Source organism: Leopardus geoffroyi, chromosome C1 (genome assembly GCF_018350155.1).
Source record: "Leopardus geoffroyi isolate Oge1 chromosome C1, O.geoffroyi_Oge1_pat1.0, whole genome shotgun sequence".
Taxonomy (NCBI): Eukaryota; Metazoa; Chordata; class Mammalia; order Carnivora; family Felidae; genus Leopardus; species Leopardus geoffroyi.
Genome location: NC_059328.1, coordinates 168,165,469 through 168,189,487, shown reverse-complemented (window position 1 = coordinate 168,189,487; position 24,019 = coordinate 168,165,469). Strand labels below are relative to the sequence as shown.

Below are 24,019 nucleotides of genomic sequence, written 5' to 3'. Positions count from 1 at the left end.
AGTAAAGCATAAGAAAACAATTTCATGAATTACCTCTGATCTCTGCACAGTTCGTTATTTCCAAGTTGGCCAGCCAATCTCCTTATCCTCACGATGTCTTGCCAGCTGGTACCTTAAACTCAATTAGAAGCATCATCTTCTCTACAAAATTAGCTTTTCCTCATTACTTCACTTTGTGGTCCAAAATCCTCCCGTTCTCACAGCTTGAAATCTTGGGACTTAGTAGGCACTTAACGTTTCCTAACATTTTTCCTTATATAGGCTCTTGATCTAACTACTGCCAAAAGTCTGTCTGCTCCTCTTAAAGATTTCCACAAAAAAAAAAAATGACTACTGAGGTCTACTTCTTGCCAACTGCAGAGAAAGAGCTTTAAAGTAAATTTTGAGAAATCCTCATCACTATCAGCTTTCAGATGAGCCGCCTGGATGTGCTCTCGGGAGCCTACTCAGAAGAACTACAATTCCCGTCGTACATTGCGACCTTCTAAAAATCACAATTGACGCGTCATTTCCGTCCTTACTGGCGGCGGATGCTGGACTTTGTAGTTTGCATTAACTTCTTTAGTCGCTGTCTTTGAAAGAGGAAACTGTGGCCAGACCAACTGCTCTCAACGTGGTATTAAGTTATGGTATTTAAAGTAAATTAATAGGATAACGTTTTAAAGTGAATTTAGCGTCAGGTTTGTATGTATTTCACGTTCCGCCTTCCTCGCACTGCCGGGGCCGGAGAAGGGGAAGTGACGTGCGTCCGGTGTAATGGCGGCGCGGTGGAGCTCCAGGTAATTACCGAACTCCGTAGACTCGCCTCAGGCAGCGAACCAGATTGGGGGTGGCGGGTTGCCGGACCGGGTGGGAATAGAAAGGGGACTAGGGGGCGAGCAAGGATTTGCTGGTACCTCCGCGGGCAGCTCGGAGGTGTGCTCGCCAGCCCCCGAGACTGAGGTGTGAGTGCCGGTAGTGCGGAGGAGTCTGAGCGGGTAGGGAAGGGGCCGTGAACTCCGTTCCCGCCTGCGCGAACGGATTTCGCTTCCTGGTGAGGTTGCTGGAGCTGTCTCGCCGTGGTGTTTTTGTTGCTGAAGTCTAGCACCAGCGCCTGAGCCTCTGTCTTGTCGGCGCGGATCACTTAGAACTTCTCAAGTCCTTTAGGTTTCCCGAGGCCCCTTTTTTACCGGCCGGGCCCCAGGCCGTGGGAGTGGGATTAAGGAACTGTGGTTAGTTAGGAAATAGTGGAAGTTCCACTGTTATGCCTCCATCCAGCGTATATCCCTGTGACGGCTTCTTTACATTTTCATTAATCGTTTCTTTTTCATTCATTTGCCCTGTAAATACTAGATGCTTTCTAGTGTTTAGTCCTGGGGGCTCTTCTCTGTCGTCCTTTATCCTTCCATAAGTTGATCTACCTCCAATAAGGTACTGACTCTCCAACTTGGATCTCCAGTATGTCCACCTCTCTGTGGAGCTCCAGATCCTACAATACACTTGTGCATATCGCTACCGTAATAGTTAATTGTATTGAGTCTTAACTGCAATAACCGCTTTACCTATTTTCACTTAACCCTCACAACACCTCTTTGAGATAAATAAGGAAAAAAAATGAAGAAAGGATGTTCTAGATGCAAGATATAGGTGATTGAAAGCATACTAACAGTTCCTTTTACGTTTTGATGTGTCCACAGACTAGCAATAGCAGATAGAAAAACAAACTTGGCTTTCAGAAAACTAGTTAGCCTGCCTCCTCATCATGTTTAAACTTGTTTTAGGATTGCCTGTGAATCTGGGAGTTAGCCTCAATTATCCTTCTCTAGAAAAGCGGATTTAGAATTGGCATTAAAAGTGTGACTTTGTTCTTAGAAGCATTGTGACAAGCAGCATCTGTAGGAGGAGGAGACCTGCTAGGGTGGGTGCTGGGTGATGGACTCCTAAGCCGAAGATTCCAGTCTTGATTCAGGCCTTAGAAACTCTGTCACTTAGGCAGGTTACTTAACATCTCTAGTCTCAGCTTCCTCATCTGAAAAATGTGGATGATAATAATATCTAACTTAGTGGGTTGTTTTGAGGATAAAAATAAATAACAATGCTTATATATAAGGCCTGTGTACAGTGCCCGGCCTACAGTGTTAACTATTATTGTTACTGTTGTAATATAGTTGATGAATCCTCTATGCCTCAGTTCTTATTCTTTGCTTTTGAATATTGCTCTTCCATGTTTCCGTGCCCATTCCACTTTCGTGGAGCATTTCCCACCCCATTTGACTGGGGTTCTGGTTTGTGTTCTCCCTGATGATTGTACATTGCCAGGTGATCGACAGTAAGTTGTACCTGAGACCATCTAAGAGAGCACACTTTTACAGCGCCAGTGCCTTAACAAAATTATTTTCTGTTTACTACCCACTTGTATCTAGACTGAATTTTGTATTACCTGGTATCTCCGTAACGTAAGTTCTAGCTGGCCTAAGAAAGAGGTGGTTATTGGTAATATAGCTGACCATACTGATGACTCTGTGGGCTTCCTTGTTGCATTTCTCTAATGTAATGTTTGAAAATTTTAGCATGGGAGGGTGATGAAACAAAAAAGGCCTCTGGCACATTAGTTTCATCATACTTCTGGACTGAACCTGTCACCTAAATGTTTTATCTCAGTGTATACATTTCATTTCAGTGCCTACAATAAAGTGCAAATTTTCGAAGCATTTTCTTCCAAAATAATACATCAGGAGACGAAGCAGTGGACTAAAGCAAGCCTTTGCTATTTGTAGCCAAGCTAGTAAGTGTTTTCCCGGAGAATAGATAACAACAACAGCAACAACAAAAATGGTATAAATTACCTTGGCCTGGAGACATTAAGACTGCTGTGATTATAGAAGCTAATCGGAGGAAGAGACTAAGTGGAGAGTCATGTTTAACTTGACTTTAGGCCTAATTGAAATGGATCAGGATAGACAGAGTTCAGCACTTCCACCTGAAAGGTCCTGTGAGTTCTTCCCTCAATTATTTTATCAAGACGGTTTAATTCTAGACTTGGTGACAGGTGCCTCTGTAATGAAATAAAGTGCTTTGTGTCTAGGGATTACTTCATAAATTTCTCCGTGGAGACCACCACTTCCAAGTTTTCTTTAACACTTAGAACATGGTTGGAGTGCCGAGGTGGCTTAGTCGTTTAAGCATCTGGCTCCTCATCTCGGCTCAGGTCATGATAGGGTTTGTCGGATGGAGCCCCATGTCGGGCTCTGTGCTGACAGCTCAAAGCCTGCTTGGAATTCTCTCTCTCCCTCTGTCTTTCTGCCCCTCCTGCGTGCATGTGCTCTTTCTTTCTCAAAATAAATAAACTTTCTTTGAAAATCTTAAAACGTGGTTTACTAAATAGCTCTTTAATAATCAGAAAGGGCACTTTCAAAGCTGTGCTGAGTGTTGACAGAATGCATTCAGCCCATATACTTATTTAAGCAAGCTGAGGAACACATTTTGGGGGAGGGGGAATAAAGTGGTATGAGTATTCAAAGACATGAAATAGACTCAGTGATTAAACATGGTTTTGTAAGTTGAAGTAACTGCACCTTCAGGATCAGGTTTCTTCTTGCAGTGCCTTTAAAGGAACTGGTATTTTTTTCATCTTCCATAAATTGGAAATTTATTCAGCCCTCCAGGTTAACACGGGGTGAAGACAAGGGATGACCCCTGATAGTGCTGTCTTCATGCAGTCGATGACAAACAGCTCGGGGCTTCCTAGAAGTCAGCGTTGATAGTTAAGACAAGTCTGCTGTGGTATTCCTTGGTAAAAGTTGTCTAAGTATCGTTATAGAGAGTTCTTTGTGGGAAGAAATAGGAATAATCAGGGCACCTAGGTGGCTCAGTCAGTTAAGCGTGTGACTTGATTTTGGCTCAGGTCATGATTTAACAGTTAATGGGATCGAGCCTTGCTTCGGACTCTGCGCTGACAGCACAGAGCCTGCTTGGGATTCTCTGTCCCTACCCCACTCGCACGCATGTACACACTCTCTCAAAATAAACACATTAAAAAAAACAAGGAATGGGAATAATCATTAGAAGTCCACACGCCCCCTTTTATGTTTAATTTTACAATTGGAACCTGTGAAGTGGTAAGTACTGTCTTGGGTTCTCAATGTATAGCAGTGACCAAGAATCTCAAAAATCTTCTTCTCATTCAAGGTGTTTCATGCTTTAGCTTCATGAGTCTCATGTTCCATCTCATTTCTGCTCAATCTTACATTCACACCCTGTACTCAAACAACTGAGAATCCCCTAAATTCTTTTTTTTTTTATATTTCAGTCTTTACACGTGCTGATCTCATTGCCTGAATGACCTCTTTCCCCTTTCATGCGAGAAGTGATTTTTCCCCCTTTCCTACTCGTAGTTCAGCATTCAGCTTTTGGACCCACTTTCTTCTGTATGCCCCAGACCCACTTAGTTGCACTTCCTCTCTTCCAGGAATACTGTGTCTATAACATTGCTACAGCCCTTAAGACTTTTCTTCTCTCCTGATGTTAGCAACTTTCATTTCTCAGATCCCAGTTCCTTGTGGGCAGCTTAATGTATGTATCGCCTCACTATTAACAGACACTGCCTTTGACCCCCTATTCTTAATTTGTTTCCAAAAAATAAGGGGTAGAGTAAAAAAACAGAAAAAGACCACAACCATACTGTTCTTTCTCTTAACCTTATACTTTCTTATTTTTTCTATACTACTTTACAACTTCTTAATAGAAGTGTCAGTTTTGGCTTATCCTCATCATTTTTGTTTTAGTTCCATTTACCTGTGTTAGTCCTATACCAAGTGTCTTAATTTTTATGACCTTACAAAAGAGACTCTTCTGCAGAAATTCAAACTTTAACATTAAATGAAAAAGAAAGCATTCAGTGGGTGATAAAGAAGCACTAAAGCTATTTCTTTACTACAAGACTCTTCTTTTACTATCAAGTAAAGTGGTGAGGGTTATGGTATAGATTTGAAATTTAAGGTTTTATCTATTTGTTATTGTGAAAATGGATATAAAACTTAGCTTAATCACTAGACCAAGAAAACCCATAATGTTTGTTCAGTGAATGAAGATGCTGGAGTTAGTGAGGAAAGTTCAGTCCTGTTGCTGTGCAGTTGAATTGTGAACCAAAGGGTGTGTGGAGAAACTAAGGCAAGACAAGGTGGGCTTAGGCTGTAAATACAAGTGACTGAGTGATACAAGTAGTAGCAGCAGACTCCTCCCTTAGGATTTGTTTTTATTCAGTAATTACAGGAAGTACTACTGAAGAACTCTTCTCTTAAAGATTTTTATATGGAAACAGATTGTTGATGCATGAAGCATTGAGACAGAAATTTCCATTTTAAAAGCTTAGAAGGAGGGCACCTGGGTGGCTCATTCATTTAATTATCTGACGCTTGATTTTAGGTCAGGTCATGATCTCATGGTTCATGGGTTCCAGCCCTATGTTGGGCTCCATACCAGCAGTCCAGAGCCTGCTTAGGATTCTCTCCCTCCTTCTCTCCCTCTTTCTCTCTCTGTCTCAATTTGCCCCTCCCCAGCTTGCGTGTGCTCTCTCTCTCAAAATAAATAAATAAACTTAAAAAAAGTTAAGTAGCATATTGAAACGATTATATCACTTTTAATTTCTTTGGTTAAATACAGACCAGTATGGACTGGCTTCATGATATAGGAAATGAGTGAGGGATAATACCTCCTCTCAGTTTATAATGAGTAATTTTTATTAAAATGTTAAGAGCTTTTAGATTTTGTCTTTTTTTTTTTTTTTTTTTTACTAATCTGTGTCTTTTTACCGTCGTCTTAGGATGTCCCCAAATTGGGGCTGTCTCCCCTGCACAGAGTCAGAGACTAATCAGAGGCTTTTATATTTTGTTTATTCCTCATAAAAAGTCAAATAGTATCCAGGTACTATTTGCACACCTCCCAGCCCTATAATTGAACATGGGAATCTTCAGTCATTCAAATGGTTAGAAGTCAAAGAGCACACCTGGTATATGTATTGACTAGGAAACAAACAATAAGAGAGTACAGGTCTACAGTTCTTTATTTGTAATCTTAGAGCCAGAACTGTTTCGACATTCAGAATTTTTAAGATTTTAAAGAAACACAGTGCACATATATTTATGAAGTAATAGCCCTTTTGGAATCCCAGGCAATATCTTCCAATCAAACACATTAATATTTCTACAGTTCAACAAATGAAGAGTCACATTTAAGTCTCAGGTTGGTGCAGGTCAAGTTTTGCTGCCAGATGAGTTTCCCACAAGCTTAAGAAAACTCTTTGTGGGGCACCTTGGTGGCTTCGTTGTTTGAGCGTCCAACTCTTGATTTTACCTCAGGTCATGATCTCACGGTTCGTAAGTTCGAGCCCTGTGTCAGGTGCTGCGCTGATAGGGTGGAGCCTGCTTGGGATTCTCTCTCCCTCTCTCTCTGTCCCTCCCCTGTTTGTGCTCACTCTCTCTCAAAATAAATAAACTGAAAAAAAAAATCTTTGTAAGTTGTGCTGAGCATAGCATAACGTATAGAGTTGTCAAATTCCTATGTTGTATACCTGAAACTAATATAACATTGTGTGCCAACTATCCTTCTATAAAAAAAAAAAAAAAAAAAGGAAAGGAAGGAAAAGAAATATTGTATTTTCAGAGCTTTTCAGATTCCATAATTGCAGACAAGGGATCATCACCTGTACCTGGTGACTTTTCCTTATAGTGATAGTAGTGTTCAGATGCTTTTATTTTCTTGAAATTGTGAACGTATGCTGAAATCAGATTACAACATCATTTGTCCTTGTGTGGTATATAATGCAGCATATTTCTCACCAATATACGCATTTTTAAAAATAACAAGAAACAATAGTAGGAAAGCAATTCTCTTAAAAGGATTTTTCCTTCAATACAGATATGTAAAGGCCATAGACATCTTATCATATATTAAGAAATGTGGCCAATCTGTTTTTCGTATCTTTTCCCTGGGAAGGAAAATTGCTTTGTGGAAGGGCCAGGGGCTTGGGTCCTCTTTGGGGATTTTCTTGAGGATCCTACTACTATCTCCTTCCCATTTCAGTTTTGTATTTAGAACATATTTAAACTGGTTTTTCTTTTGAATACTGTGTAATATTACCATTTTCCCTTATTGAGCAACTAAGATCGTTTTTTTTTTAACTCTGTTATCATGTTTGACGTTTGTCAAGTGTGCTGTTACTGTGTAGAATGCAGTAGAGCAACCTGAAGGAAAGGGAATGGACTTTGTTGACTTCCTTTTAATTTATGACAGTTACAGCAAGTCACGTTGGTTGAGGATGCCTTGGGGACAACGGGGACAACGGTAGGAGTGCTCAACAGAAATCATTGAGAAAGCAGTGCATTACAGCCATTAGTTGACGTTTTCATCATCTGAACTTTTAAGATAATTACAGAATTTACAATTTCATAGTTTCCAGTTAACAATCTAAAGTGCATCCTACAAACGTTATTAAATACTTTGCCTTCTGATGCTTGCTGACACTGATGGGAAAATAATTTTTAAACTACCATCTTCTTATCATAAAATGCCCTCGTTGTTCAGGAGAGCAGGTGTGGTTTTGCTGAGTTGCTTACTTGTGACAAGGAGAGAGAAATTTAATAATTCATCATAAAATCCACATAGTGATACTAAGAAGAGCAGCGAGAGCTATAAACTCTAGATAAATCGCTCTCATTGCAGGAATTTCCAATTAGTCTAAGTATCAAGCATGCACATGTTGAACTCCCAGAATTTCCTTATGGGCGTATTCTGTATAAATCTGGACGATGATAGGACTTTATGCATTTTTTGTTAGAATTGTAGTAGCAGTCTACTTTGTAAAATTGTCGATTTCACAGTTACATTTTGGGACATGGAAATCTAACAGAGTGTGCTTGATTGCCAGAAAATTATTTGGTGATGATGGTTGAAGGGTAGAAAGGAAAAGATGACACACACTGATGAGAAAGAAAACTCATTACATTTAGATAAGTAAGGTAATTTGAAATAAAATACACAGAAAATTGCTGTGTATATGTATGTGTAGGTAAGTTGAGAAGAGAAACCAGGTTTCAGAACCAAGGATAGCCAAGGAAAATGGTGAATCTTGCACAGTGCAGTCAAGTGACTTATTTGCTTATACTGTACCTGGTCAGAGTGAATTCCGGCTATGCTAATTAAACAAAGGGAACCTTTAAAGTATTATTTTGCATCTTTAAAAAGAAGTGGGTAGGGCTTTATATTAATATCAAAACCTTTGCTATCTGAAACTTCTGAAAAATGGGTCAGTTTAGGATAGGAAGATTTTCTGTATAGTAGAGACTATATCTGTCTACATTTTATAGTTTACCAATATTGTATCCATATATTAATGTTGTCATTTTCATTGGGATGCAATATCAGATGGTTTTGGCATCAGATAAACCATCTAGATTTTAGCTCTGCCATTTACTAGCTATAATTTACTTGGACACATTGTTTCAACTCTTTGAACCTCAGTTCTCCCATTGAAAATATGGCTAAAAAATTAACAAAGCAAGGTAATTGTGAGGATTGAGTAAGAATATATAAATGAAATGCCTAGTGTTGTATTTTTGCGGCTGCAGTAATTTATCATTATTTATTGCTATTGTTATCTTAATCTAAATTACACATTTCAGACTTCTAAAGTATATGTAGTTAATTGTTAATCTCTGGGATATCTCAGGAATATCATTGTAATGTGCTATATAGACTCTATTAGTGTCAAGGGTAGATTAGTTTGTTGAAGAGCTTCTGTGTACGTTGGCAGTTCTCCCATTGGCTGGTTTTGAATGGCGATGGTTAGTCTACATTCACCACTGCACATCAGCTTCAGGACATTCATCATTATATTATTCTAAAATGACTTTTGTATCAATGGAATACATGTTTATAAGTTGAGGAAAATATTAAAGTTCATATATTACTAGCATTAGAGCTTAAAGTATCTCCATTATCAACTTGGGCACAGTATTTAAGTAACAGGTGATTTTGAAATGAGTCTTATTTCAGGTACATACTAAGGTAAGTTCTCTTGGATGGAAAATATGTAATAAGGATTTAAGTAATTCTGAGAGTCTGTGTCCCACCGTATTTTCATTCTCCCCCTCCCCGTCCAAAAACCATGATGTAAACATGCTAATAATTTTAGCAAGTTGACAATTGAACTGGACTAGAAAATGTTCTCTTCCATTATTTCATCCCTTATTCAGAAATAAGAACTTCAGCCTACCTCCATTTTAGAAGGAAAGTTGGGTAGAGTTTATTAGTCAGTTGAGTTAGTACTGAATTCAAGTTGGTAAAGTGGGTTCTACTATATAAATACATCCCATTTTAGAGAAGGGAAAGTGTTCAACTCAGGATCTAAACAAGGGCCACACACTAAATCTGTTGTCTCTTTTGTTCTATAATAGCTATCCTCCTTTTTTTCTTTTTTCTTTTTTTGTCCCCCATGGCATTGAATTATTTGAGAAACTGGATCATTAGGCTTGTATGTGAAAGCTCACTAGTGAATAATCACCAATGACATACCTCATTAGCTGTCAAAGTTTAGTATTAATATGCAGCAAAGGAAACAGTATACTGTGGAGGACCATGGAGCATCTCAAAAAGGTGGTTTAAGAACGGGTACTTACTATCTTTGTGAGACTAGAGGTTAGTTATCAGATCATCTTGGCAGTGATTGGGCAGAATTTGAATTTGTAAACTAGCGAGTTGCTGGGACAGTAAATGGTCATATCTTTAAAACTTTTGGGTCCTTGCAGACATCATTTTGTGGTCTTACTTTGGAACAGATGGGTCTAAAGTAACTAGAAATAAGAGTATGACCTTAGCTAATCCACGATAAGTATATTGTGACTTAAACTGGCATAATATTTATGTTTTTCAAGTTAGCAGAATCCATTTTATAAGTAGTAGTTTCTGTTTCAGTTGTCAGTTCTCCCTTCATAGCTGCCATCAGGGTTATTTTTTAACTTTATTAGTACCTCTGCTTACTCAGCCTCAGCTGCAGAACAGGCCATTATCTTTTGGAGATACGACCAATCAATAGCTACACTGTCTTTCAGTGGGTCATGATCATGTATCAAGTTTGTGATTGTCCTAGTATGTCTAGTGCCATGTTTTCTTGACGTTTATGTTAAACGATTGTTTGGCATCATGGTGGATGCACTGCATTTAAGACTGTAGAGATCACACCTTGGTGATTGAAACATAGACAGACTCTAGGACCAGGATTATTATATTATCCCTTATTTCCCGTAATCTGAACCTTTCGTAGAAAATAACCAAGTGACTTTTCTCACAAACTGGATATGAGTTATTTTACTTTGTCAGTATCTAAAGAATTAATACCATATCTGGAGATTGTCAAGGACAAGGATTTTGAAGTACCATGATTAAAAGACCTAAGTGTCTACTAATCATTTAGAATTATGTTGCCCAATATGGTAACCACTAGCCAGCCACATATGGCTATTCAAATTAAAAGTAAACTTAATTATAAAATTAATAAAATTATAAAATTATAATATTAATTTTCTCAAATCCATTGGGCACATTTGAAGTGCTCAATAGCCACATGTGGCCAGTGGCCATTGTGTTAATGAAGTGGCTACTGACAGTGCAGAATATGAACCTTTCCATTAATGTAGAAAGTTCCATTGTACAGATTTAGAAGCATCAACCAGCAAGGAGAGAAAAAATAAATAACCAAGAGGATAAAAAACAAAAATACACAAAGAAGTGCATTATCATCAGTCGTTTCTATCATCAGGGGAAGGAGGGCCTTACTCTGTAGCCTTGGTCAGAAGTAGTTTTCAGTGTTTTCTGCTTCTGGACCAAAAAAGTCCTTGAAATCAGTCGCAGGTGATGTGTGGTGGTGATGATGGCAGCAGCATCCATCAGGTTATTTCCTATAAATAGTAAACAGAACTAGGTGGAGTCTTTCACAGATTCTTTTGATGTTCCTTCTGGACAATTCACTTCCTAATGTTTATAGAAGGAGTGCTTAGATGAATGTAGGGAAGCAAAAACTCCTGTGTACAATAAGTAACTCTGATTAATTTATATAATAATAATAATAGAACCCAAAGAGAATGGAATCCTCCACTGAAGTATACTGTAGTCTCAATTTTATAGAGACTTAGTCACTGGTTATCCTGGAAATAAGAACAAATTAAGGACATTCATAGTTTTCTAGGCTTTTAATTTTTCCATAAAATATATTCCAGATCTCACTAATTAAGAAGCTTATTTAAACTTACAGGCAAATATTTTTACAGAAGTTATTTTAGTCTTTATATATGAATGTATATGAAATTTGTGTCCAGTTTACCTAGGAAGGCTGAACTTCTCTGTTGATGTAGGTTTTTTCTCTTCCTATCTCAATTTTTCATGTTTTATATTAATTTTAAGAATAATAAAAGCATTTTATAAACATATTTTATCATCTGAATGACTCCATTTTAGTGCTTATGTTTGTTTGTGGCCATGTTGCAGTAGGTAATGTTACTTTAATTATCATGGCATATATCTTAAACTCCCACAGAACCTGTGCTGCGGCAATCAGTGCATTACCACTGAGAATTTTCTCCCTATGAATTGTGCCCAAAATTTCTCTTTAAAAATCACTGCTATTGATATTCTTTTGCACGCATATATATGCTTCTTACCAATGAGTTAGTAAGGATTAATACATTTGGAATGTATGTGTTCCTTTCCAAATGATTTTTTACTAAACACTATAAAGGAGGTAGGCTATGAAGTCTCTGTATTTTACCTAAAGTAAAGTACAATTTTACTCTCAATTTATGGCAAATTGAGAACCAAGATTTCTCATCCAAAATTGGAAAGCTGAGGCAACCTGGTGATGAGTTGGATATTGGAAATACATCGGGGATACTTTCATGAAACCAGCATGCTTAGGCATCCCTTTTCCCCTACACATCTGATGTAGTAAGTCAGGTAGGCCCCAATATATGTACTAGTAATTCTATACACAAGTGTTCATAATTTAATTACTTTTAACATAATGAACTAGGGAACCAGTTTTACATTAAGTAATGATTTGAATGAAACTGGCATTTGCAAAAAAAAAAAAAAAAAAACTTAACCAGCCACTTTGCTTGAGCAGCTTAGTGCTGTGCTTATCATTATAGATTTACTTTTTAGAACTAGAATATAAGCTTAATGTGGGCAGGGGATTTTGATATGGCTGTTCATTGCTGTCTAGCCAGTGCCTAGAAAGGTGCCTGGCAAAATAACAGAAGTAGTAAATATTATTTGTTCTTGAATGAGTGTATAGATAAATGATGCTGGGTGATAAAGGTGATAAGTATTTGTTAGAAATGATATAATGATTGGGCTAGTGGGGGTAAAAACCATCACCTTTAAGCAAAAGTTAATTGAGTGGAATTTTGAGTTTCATGGCTCTATACGTTTATAGCCATAAATACAGGAATGAGTCATGTCAAAAAAAGTCATGAAATTTGTGTAATACGGCACAGTCATCTTGTCTGAGAAGGCACATGGGACCTAAAACCCAGTGGAGACAAGATCATGCCTTCAGGGTCGGATCCACCTGAGGTGAGAGAGAAGTAGCTTCTGTTTGAGTTGTTTGTTCATTAATATTTAATATAATTAACAGAGTTAGATTTAGGTCTGCCATCTTGTTTTTTTTCCTCCTTCTGTTTTTTGTTCCTTTGTTCTATCTTGCCCTTTTAAATTAATTTTAATTTTAAATTTTAAATTTAAATATTTTTAAATTCTATTTTAAGTTATCTACAGGTTTTTTAGCTATATTTTTTAACATTACTTTTGCAGTCATTGTTCTAGGGGAAACAATATGTATCCTTAACTTTCCATAAGTTTCTTAGATTTGATATTAATTACTACCACTTCACAAAAAACTTAGAAATCTTGGATCATGTAGGTCTATTTCATCTACATACACTATAACCCCTCAAGATTTTTTTTTTAATAAGTGCATTTATTTATTTTGAGAGAGAGAGGGAGAGAATCCCAAGCAGGCTCTGCACCAGCAGCATGGAGCCTGACGTGGGGCTCAAACTCATGAACCGTGAAATCATGACCTGAGCCAAAACCAACAGTCAGATGCTTAACTGACTGAGCCACCCAGGTGACCCTCAAGATGTTATTTTTACTTTAAACAGACCTATGTATTTTAAGTGAAGGAAAAAGTAGTCTTTTATACTTCCTGAAAAAGTCACCATTTCCAGTGTTCTTCATTACTTTCTGAAGTCTCCATTGGTGTCATTTCCCTAAAGCCTGAGAACTGTGGCATTTCTTGGAGAATGGGTCTGCTGGTGCTGCATTCTGTTTCTCTTAGTTTTCTTTTGTTTGTTTTGTTTTGTTTTGTTTTGTTTTTTTCAACGTTTATTTATTTTTGGGACAGAGAGAGACAGAGCATGAACGGGGGAGGGGCAGAGAGAGAGGGAGACACAGAATCGGAAACAGGCTCCAGGCTCTGAGCCCTCAGCCCAGAGCCTGACGCGGGGCTCGAACTCACGGACCGCGAGATCGTGACCTGGCTGAAGTCGGACGCTTAACCGACTGCGCCACCCAGGCGCCCCTCTTTTGTTTGTTTTAATTAGTAAATGTCTTTATCTTCATTCTTAATATTATTTTTGTTGGAATCTTAGGGTAGCAGGTTTTTTTTAATCTTTCAGCACTTTAAAGATTGTCTTCTAGTCTCCTTAGTTTCTGATGAGAAGTCAGAAATAATTTGAACAGTTATTTCCCTGTATGACTGTGTGTATAGGCATGGTTTTCTTTATATTTATCCTATCTAGGATTATCTGTGCTTCATGAATCTGTACATTTATGCCTTTTGCCAAATTTGGGGGGAAATTTGGCTATTTCTTAAAATATTTTTTTCCTATACCTTTTTTTTCCCTTCATGAACTTTGATTACATGTAGATTAGGCCTTTTGATAATTGTCCTACATGTCCCTGTTCATTAATTTTTTTGTCTGTTTCTAGATTGGATACTTTTTATCTTTTAGATTATATAATTTCATTGACTTTCTATTATCTCCATTTTGCCTTAGGTTTGGCTAACCAGTGAGTTTTTCACTTCATATATTTTTCAGTTCTAGAATTTCATTTTGATTCTATTCTTTTCATTGTTGTTTTTGTTTGCTTTTGTTTGTTTCATTTTTGCAGAAATTTCCTGTGTATTCCTTGCAAGTGTGTTTTCCTTTGTGCTTTGGAATATGCTTTAAAAACCTTGTATGCCAATTCCAACATCTGGGCCATCTTAATGTTGGTCTTTGATTATCTTTTTTTTTAAAGATTGGACCACAGTTTTCTGATAACTTTTTTAATTGTATTCTGGTCATTATAACTGTTATGTTAAGACTGTACATTCTGTTACTTTCCTCTGAGGAGTGGTGACTTTTTAGACAATTAACTTGATTAGACTTAAATTGCAAATTCTGTCTCTTAGGCAGCTATTCATATCACAGTTTGGTTCTTTGATCCTGAGTACTGTTTTGTTCATGTGTTGGTTCAGAGGTGGTCAGAGATTTGGGCACATGCGGCTCCTCTTCTCGGGCTCTCTCCCTTCTGAGAGTCCCCTAGCAGCATGCTAATCTAACTGCAGCTACAAATACTTAATTGGTGGTGTGCTTTAGGCTGCAATTATACTTTATACGTTAAGTTTGTAAAGAATCTCATATGTATTGCTCTTAATAACCTTGATACCATGCTAACCACTGTAATAGAAACTTTTCTTGATTTAGTGATCTGTGTATATCCCTATCTGCATTAAATGATAGCAGCTCTGTGTCACTTTATAGTGTTAGTATTATTTTTGTGTATGTGGTCTAGTGGAAAGAAAATTTAATTGGGTGTCCTTAGGCTAAGTTTCCAGTTATAGGTCTGCCATTAACTGGTAGTATTGCTTAGGACATTGAAATAACTTATCTGACCTTCATTATTTTTATCTATAAAAAGAAGGAATTGGACTAGATAATCTATAAACCTTTCTGGCATTCAAGCTTAAAAATTTTCCTAGTTGTATTCAATTATTTTGGTACTGGCACAGTTCTTTCTCTGTATTTTCTACCTCTTTTAAATCTCTTATTTTCTACTCTTTCATTTGATGTTTGTTGATTTCATTACCTTACACCAAACCATAAACCATTTAGATACATAATTAAAATAAAATACTTAAATGACAGTTCTGTGTTAACATCACTAGCAATTCAGCATTTTTCAAAAATTCCTAAAATGTAATTAACAGATAGATATTGGAAAACTTTTATTTTAGCATTTAACATTGGTGACTAGGTTTATTCTGAGCCAAATACTTAGTTCTCATGCCTGAATATATCTGAAGTCATGTACCTTTGATAGATTACATTAAAACTTAATTACTTATATTTTTATGCAGAGCATATTTATTTCTGAGTGATCATTATTACAAGATAATAATTGGATATTTCATTCTTAGTCTATATAGAAACATGGGATATTTTGTACTCGGTTTATATAGACTTTATCTTATATCATTTCCTTTGTTTACTTGTTTAGTGTAATATCACAGCACTGTTTTATGATGTAGGTATAGGTTTCCCTCAATGAAAACGATTTGAATAAAGTTATCTGACATCAGTTATTAAATTAATTTTTGTTCCTTTCCGTCATTAGACTAAAATACCTTATGGTGTTTAATAATGTTATTATTTGCTCTCTTATTCAGAGTCTCTTCTACATATGTGTTCTTTATACATTGTTATATGGAACCATTTAAGGACTTTTTAAATTTTTATATAATTATTGATTATATATCTGTGCCTAGTGATTAAGAAAAATAAGATGGTCAAGTGTTCATTGTGTGGAAATAATATGTTGTTATTTCACATACATTTTATCGATGTTAACAAAACTTTCTTTGGTCTATTTCACAGGTAACGTTTGCAGACAGAAAAAGTAAACTGTCAAGGAATTCATACTGTTTGGTACCGGTTATTTGGACCAACTTAAGGAGTCTTTGATTTATCAGACCACTGTCAACAAAAAATGAAAAGTAGTGTGGCACAGATAAAAGTAAGTGTTTGAAATTTATAATGAAGAACATAAGCTTGTAGTCCATTATCTGTCCTTTAATCAAAAATGCATTTACATAAATAGGACATTAGAAACAGACATTGTACGCATATCTAACTTAGACAATTTCAAATGTAGATCCTTGGTCAGATAGAAGCAATAGTGTGCAAGAGGACAAATGAGAAGAGAACATGCGGGACGTGTGTGCATGTATGTGTCCATGTACATGTGTGTGTATATCAATGCCTGCACAAATCAAGAAAGTGCACGTGAGTGAGCACATGCAGAAGAAAAGAAAATAACAGGGCAAGAGAATCCACCATTCTTAAAGAGCATACTTTCCTGAATGAGCATGAAATGGAGGACAGGTGTCTGCTTCCTCAGTTGATCATAGTTCCTGCATGTCTATCTACAAGTGAGCCTTTTATTGAATATTTCATATGCATAAATGAGTTCTTTATTCTGTGTCATCCTTTACTTAGACATTATACATTTATTTATTTAACAGATAGTCACTAAATTCTTAATTATGTCCCAGTGACTGTTCTAAGTACTTTAGGTAAAATGGTAAACAAAACAGAAATCCTTGGTTTTGTGGAGTTTGCATTCTAGTAGGGGAAGACAAAATAAATTATAAAATTAATACATAAGTCATTTCTATGGTATGGTACAGTGTTAAGTGTTAGATTCGGGCTGTAGACAAAAGAAATAGGATAAGGTTGATCGGTAGCATTGGAAGTTGCAATTTTTAATAGGGACCCACTGAAAAAGTAGCTATCTGAGCAAAAACTTGAAGAATATGAGGAAGTCAGCCATGCAGATGACCAGGAGAAGCATGTGCCAGGCAGAGTAAACAAGTATGAAGACGGAGTCTAGTGTGGCTGAAGCAGGCTGTGAGAAAGGTAGAGTGGTAGATACAGTCAGAGCAGTAACAGAACCAGTAACTCCATCTACTTTCAGAGCTGCTCCTCTGCCTGTTACTGGACTTAGCAGGAGAACAAACCATTCCACTTTTTTCAGTTTCACAGATCTACAAGCAGGCGCGTCATTTCTTGGGGCTTAGAGTCAGTAAAGGGGAGGGTATATTTTTAATTATAGATCTAGGCCCTGCTCCCTTCCTCTCTCCCCCACCACCCCTGCACCCCTAAACTTTCTTCTTTAAAGAGAACCAGTAGACCGAGCTTAACAGTGGACACCAGGCACTGAGGCAGGCTCTGCTGCAATCTTTTCTAAATCCTGTTGACTGTTGTACTGTCGAGCAGAAGGCTAGGTAGACACCCAGCCCGTCCTTGCATCTCTTTTGGTGGGAACTCACTGTCTCAAGCAGACCCATCTGTCAGTAGATACCTTCATATATTGTTCTGGCATCTGCTTCCTTGGGACTTGTACTCGTTGGTCCAGTGGCACTTAAGCAGTTGATTAATTGTGGGCCTAGTAGTTTGCAGACTATACTAAGAGCCGGGGACATAAAGAAAAAGGAGACCTGGTGTGTAACTGGCTCTTGACTGACAAGAGCACTCAGGTTTAGTCGGATACTTTTTTCACAGAGGGAGACATGTTTAGTCTTTCTCAGGATCCTCTTCCTGCTCCTCTTATACTGTGCTTCTCCACCTTTGCCTCCTGTGGTCCTGCTGAGTCCTCTGTGGCATCCCCCTAGGCTGAGAGTGGCTATCTTCAGTCACATGCCCTTCAGGCTTGATGGCTCAGCTCTCTCTGCTAGTACTCAATCTAGTCTGCCTCCCTTTTTCCATCCTTTTAGCTACAGGCAGGTCCAAAAGCTGGGTGGGGCCCATTTTTACCTCAGGTGAAGCTCACATCTTCCTTTAATGTTCTGAGGACTTACCTGCTAGGTTCAGGAGGCTTTAGCTGAGGATTCCTTGTTTTTCCATTGAGTCTTACTGCAGCCTCCTTAGCTATCTAGAAGCAAGTTACCCACCTATTGCCAGCCCTTCCTCTCCTTGCTCTTAAAGACTTGTTCCCTGAGGCTAATGGATGCTCAGAGGTCTGGATTCAGGGTTTCTGCTCCACTCACCTTCATATACTGCTCTGTTTATATTGTTAGAGACTATAGGTAACTGCATGATATAAACATTTGTTTTGCTTAATGAACAACTTAGAGAATTTTTTAAGGTAGTTTTGACAATATATTATTTTCGACTGCTACTCTGACTTATAATCTGAACTTTATGATAAAGGAAATAGGAAAATTCAGGTTATTATTTGGATCGCATGTCAAAAATGAGTGAAATCCCGTTCATCTACCAAATCCGAGTTCAAATCCTCCTCTACCCGCTGTCATCCCTCAGTATTCAGTACTGTTCCCTACTCAAGATGTCCTGTTAGCACTTCTATGTGTGCCAGTCACGTTAACTTGATCATATTTACGAAATTCTGATTCACGACTTCAATATTTTTGGTTTCCCCCCATGCCTACAACAGATGTTGCGGAGATGTGTTAAAAATCATTAGCAAAGAACTGAGGCCTTTTCCCTAATGTAATCAAAATAATTGCTGTGCCTTATAAAAGAAAAAGTAGACCATGCAGTTTTGTTGAGTTCTCTCTCTCCTCCTCCTGTCCTCCTCTTCTTCCTCCTCTTCATCCTCCTCTTTTTCTTCTCCTTTTTGTCTCTGTTGTTCTCTCAGGAACATACAATCTCATATGTTTAATTACGGAAATCTTTACAATCGTCTCTCTCCCATAAGATCCTAAGTTCACCGAGGGTTTTTCCTATCTTGTGTATCCTCCAGAGTATCTACACAGGAAGAAGAGCTGTGTCCTGTAATAAATGATCAGTGAATACTATGTTTGGTGTTGCCATGAATCTAATGAATCTTGTGCTCCATTTTAGGTTTAGGATCTTGGTGTCAGATTTTGTAGAAATCTATGTCCTACATACTGAACAAATGTCCTACTTCATTGTGTTGCTAAGGGAAATAATTTTTAAAACTTTCTTATATGCATTAGAAACATAGAAACAGATTTTAAGATAGTTGTATTCAGTATAAAATAGTAGCCAAACTATGGCTACTGTAAATTATAAATTTTTATCACATGCTAATTCACCTATATACAATAGTTTGTATATACTATTAGAAAAATTCAATAGTTGTGGGGGGAGAAAAATTCAATAGTTAATGAGATTGTTTGGAAATATATTTATGAGAATGTTAGATTCAAACTGCTGTTAATTAGACGTTCATAAAACAAGAAGTTGAAGTTTGTATTTCTGTGCAGTATAACTTTCTATTTTTTTTTTAATTTTTTTTTTTTTTACATTTATTCATTTTTGAGAGACAGACAGAGACAGAGCACAAGCAGGGGAGGGGCAGAGAGAGGGAGACACAGAATCTGAATCAGGCTCCGGGCTCCCAGCTATCAGCACAGCGCCTGACAAGGGGCTCGAACTCACAAACCGCGAGATCATGACCTGAGCCAAAGTCAGATGCACAACTGACTGAGCCACCCAGGCACCCCATAACTTTCTATTTTGAAATGTTTCTTTTTCCTATTAAGGAGGCAAGCATATAAATATGCAGAACAAGTTGCTCATTATTTGATTTACATTTTCTTAGATTTCTAGGTGAAGGTACTTTAAAAAAACATACAGTTTTTCTTTTCTTATAATTAGGTAGTTAAAATTATTTTAATTCTAAAAAAAAAAAAAAACTGGTCAACATGAATTTTCACCAGTAATGTAAAAAACTTACCTATTTACAGAGATAAATATTTTGGCTTTTTAACTATATTTGGATTTTTAAATTAGGATGTGTTCTCACTGGATAGTTCATATCTCTGACTCCTGTGACATGTCTCTTCAGTTTCATGTTACAGTGCAGTTACTTATTTGTATGTCTTTTTTTTTTTCCAAAGGATTTGGCATAGGAGCTATCTCTCACAAATCGTGTTTTTCAAATCTTTAAAGTCTAACATAGTGCTATACATATCAGACTTTCAAATGTTTTCTGAAAATAAAAAAGAATTTTCATAAATATACTAGAGTTGGTTTCTTCTAGCTGTTTATTCAGATTTACTAACCTGGATTAAAGTGGTTTTATAAGCCAAAGTAGATCCAAGGAGGTAAGTGCAGTATTATAAGACTTCGATATAACCACAGAAGTGAGCTCTTTGTGCCAGAAGACCTCTGGCCCTTAGTCATGTTTTTCACCAAGAAAAAACTTTGGTCTTGTTTTTCACCAAGAGAAGGTCTTTATAAAAATGATACTCTATACATTTATAATTTATTACATAGGAATAAAATATCAACTAAGTAACTTAGCATCACAAATTTGAGAATTATTTTCTTCTACCTTGAATTTTTCTTGTTTCAAAAAAGTGGTTGGTCCATAGTGAAACCAGAGATCTGCCACAGATATTTACCTTGGAGGCCCTGAAAATTTTCTTTTATCTTATGTACTATTTAGATAACATGTATTATTCTTATGATTTAAAAAAATGTTTTGAAATAATTTGTACGGCACTTCTGTTTTTCTGAAAGACATATTTCATTTTCTGTGTGTTTTTATCATAATTTTTTAAATGTGCCCCCCTCCCTCTTTTTTTCCCCTTTGAAAGCATTCTTCTGGTCATGACAGAAGGGAAAACTATAATTCATATCAGAGGACCTCCTCTCCAGAAGACAGGTAAATAATTTTATGTGCTTCTGTAATTTAAATTTTTTGTAATAAGTTTAAGAAATTATTTAGCTGTTAGGTTCCTAATTTTAGGGTGAACAATTTATTTTTGATGGTTTTCAGTATTATTTGAATAAGCTTGAGGACAAATCATTTTTGAATTTTTTTTTTTTTTTTTCAACATTTATTTATTTTTGGGATAGAGAGAGACAGAGCATGAACGGGGGAGGGGCAGAGAGAGAGGGAGACACAGAATCGGAAACAGGCTCCAGGCTCTGAGCCATCAGCCCAGAGCCTGACGCGGGGCTCGAACTCACGGACCGCGAGATCGTGACCTGGCTGAAGTCGGACGCTTAACCGACTGCGCCACCCAGGCGCCCCGAGGACAAATCATTTTTGAATGACTGTTCTGGTAGTTTCTAGTAAATAATTCTAGATTTTATCTAATTTTGGAGGTGAGAAAGAATAATTTCAGCATATCAAAAAATTAAAGTTTTATAAATTGAAATGGATACTAAATGAAAGTTTATAAAATGGAAAACGGAGTTGAAATTATTTTGAAGTGTTGCTTTTGTTACCACTGTCCTATACATGGCTCTTAATAGATTTCAGAATGCTTTTATGTGTATCATATCTTATAATTGTGTTAAGATCAAAGATCTAGAAATATTACTATTGTTTTAAGTTAACTATTTATTTTGAGAGAGAGCACACAAGTGGGAGAGACACAGAGAGAGAGGGAGAGACAGAGAATCCCATGCAGGTTCCGCCCTGTCAGTGAAGAGCCCCATGGGGGGCTCGAATCCACGAAACGTGAGAGCATGACCTGAGCCGAAATCAGGAGTCACATGCTTAACTGAACCACCTAGGCACCCCGACAAATATTACTATTAATGTTCATCAGGCATTCATAGTAGTACTTTGATTATTTCACTTAGTGAACTATGACCATTAAAAATAATTTATGAAGGGAAAAGCATCCTCTAAACCTTCTTTCAGTTGTCTGATCTCTGCCTTACCCCGTATGTACTTTCTTTCTTCTTATGCCACTCAGCTGTCTCTAAAAACTTTTGTTTCATTGACATCAAGTTAATTGTGATGGTTTGCAACTACTTAGTACTTTTCATCAATCATCTACTCTGTCTAAAAGAAAAAAAAAAACAACTCTCTGCATGTACTGATGCACACCTATATCTGTATGTATATAAATTACTTGTAGAGGTATACAGTTGACCCCTAAACAGCCTGGGAGTTAGAGGCAGTGGTGCCCTCTGCAGTCAAAAATCTGCTTATAACTTTTAACTCCCCAAAAAGTGACTACTAATACTTTACTGAAGTAGAAGCCTTACCAGCAACATAAACAGTCAACTAATATTTTGCATGTGTTATCTGTGTTACATACTGTATTTTTACAATAAAGTAAGCTGGTGAAAAAATGTTATTAATAAAATCATAAGGAAGAGAAACATATATTTATAGTACTATATTGTATTTATTGGAAAAAAATCATGTATAGGTGAACCCTCACAATTCAAACCTGCAGTTATTCAAGGGTTAACTATACATGAAATATGAATCACTATAATTACTGTGTATGTTACTATATATGTTTATTATGTGTGTACATGTTTAACTTCTCTTAATGTTCTCTGATTTTATTGTTTTAGGTTTAAGGCAGATCTTATACTGTCATCCTTGTTTGCTAATAATTTCAATCTGTTTGCACTGCTATTCGGTAAAGCAGATTCAAGAATAACAGCTGATGTTTTTTGGATGTCTGTTGGAGTGAGCTAAACTGTTCTTTATGGAGGCCAACCCATGACGTTGGTCTCATTTGTGGTTATTGCTTTGATAAAATGAGTCAACTAGGCAAACGAGTCATGGGTGGCCTTTTTCATGCTAACTACATATGCTATCCAGATATATAATCCTTTACTTGAGACAGTGTGAATCAGGATGACAGGTTTGGTTACGTGAACTCTAGTAGTTATTTTGTACACAAGCTGAAAGCTTCTATAGTCAAGACTAAATGAATGTCAACCAAATAAGCTATTTGTTAAAAATAGTTTGATAAGACATTGTTCAGTCATAGAGTTACTTTAGCATTACCAGTATATGACTTTGCTAAGTATTTATAACATAGTTGTTTTCATCTTATAACTTTGGTTTTCTTATTTTATGTGTTAGATATGCAGAACAAGACAGATCCCCTCGGGATAGAGATTGCATTGATTACAGCAGGTCGGACTATGAGCGTTCAAGAAGAGGACGATCTCATGATGGTAGCATGGAGTCGCGGTTAGTACTGGAAATTTTAACTATAGAAAAATCACACTCGTTTTAAATTTTTTTTTACGCTTCATAATGAAAACAATAATAGCTAATTTTAAACGGATGTTCTTAGGTGCCAGGTTTCTAATAAAGACTTCATGTGGATTAACTCCTTATTGCAGTAAATATATGAAGTAGATACTATTGTGTATTTTATAGATGAAGAAACTGAGGCATAGAGAATTAAGTCATTTGTTTTTGTTTTAGAAGCAAGTCTGTGGCAAGTCCAGGTCTGTCTGACCCTGAGCCTAAGCTCTTATTCATGATATGATACTGTAGTGCATGAGGATGAGTTTTTGAGGTCCCTTACTGAATGAAAGTCATTGATACCACATGGATAGAGTGATCTCAGTTTACTTTGCTGCATGATGACACTAGGACAGTGAGAGTGAAGCTGCCCGTCTAGTTTTTATCTAAATATATTCTTTCCTGAGCCTTTGGAGAATTTGACTACCCACCTTATTATTGGTCATCCATGTTCAAAAACTTGTCTACCATATTTTATTGTTCACTGAGGTCTGTATCCTTTTGATATCTCCCTCATATTACCCACTCCATGACTACCAAGACTATACCCCCATTAAAATTTTGATTAAATTCCTCTGCAGTTTGGAGCTAATCACGTTATGTGATATCTGCAGCCAAACTTTCCTTCTCACTACTTACTTTCTAATAAACTATATCTAAAACCAAAATGTCAGATTAAATTAACCTCCAAAAGCCAGGCTCATCTGCTATCACCTTAATGACACCCATTAAGAACAATGACTGCCATCATAATTGGTGAGCTGGGCATTCTGCATACTTTGTCAAATACGGTTAAAACACTTAAAACTAGATACTATTTTTCACATTTACAAATTTTAAAAAGTGGGTTTGAAGGGATTAAGTAATTTACCTGAGGTTGCAGTTGCCTATCTGGTTGACAATGAAACTGGGATTTGAATTCAATTTTTTTTTTTTTAAT

The 24,019-nt window shown here is 36.8% G+C and overlaps 1 protein-coding gene across 3 annotated transcripts in view; it reads left to right on the top strand.

Annotated features, from left to right (window-relative positions):
* Positions 1 to 513: 513 nt before the first annotated feature.
* The window catches only part of CWC22 (CWC22 spliceosome associated protein homolog), a 57,585-nt gene continuing 34,079 nt past the window's right edge, over positions 514 to 24,019 (top strand). Inside the window, exons 1-5 of one of the 3 annotated variants that reach the window (XM_045480393.1) lie at positions 554 to 779; positions 12,464 to 12,603; positions 15,951 to 16,089; positions 20,663 to 20,730; positions 22,909 to 23,019. In XM_045480393.1, coding sequence (XP_045336349.1) covers positions 16,063 to 16,089; positions 20,663 to 20,730; positions 22,909 to 23,019 — 206 coding nt within the window. In that variant the 5' untranslated portion in view covers positions 554 to 779; positions 12,464 to 12,603; positions 15,951 to 16,062. Of the gene's footprint in view, positions 780 to 7,274; positions 7,321 to 12,463; positions 12,604 to 15,950; positions 16,090 to 20,662; positions 20,731 to 22,908; positions 23,020 to 24,019 lie in introns of those variants that run through there. The other 2 variants (XM_045480392.1, XM_045480391.1) reach the window with 2 other exon arrangements.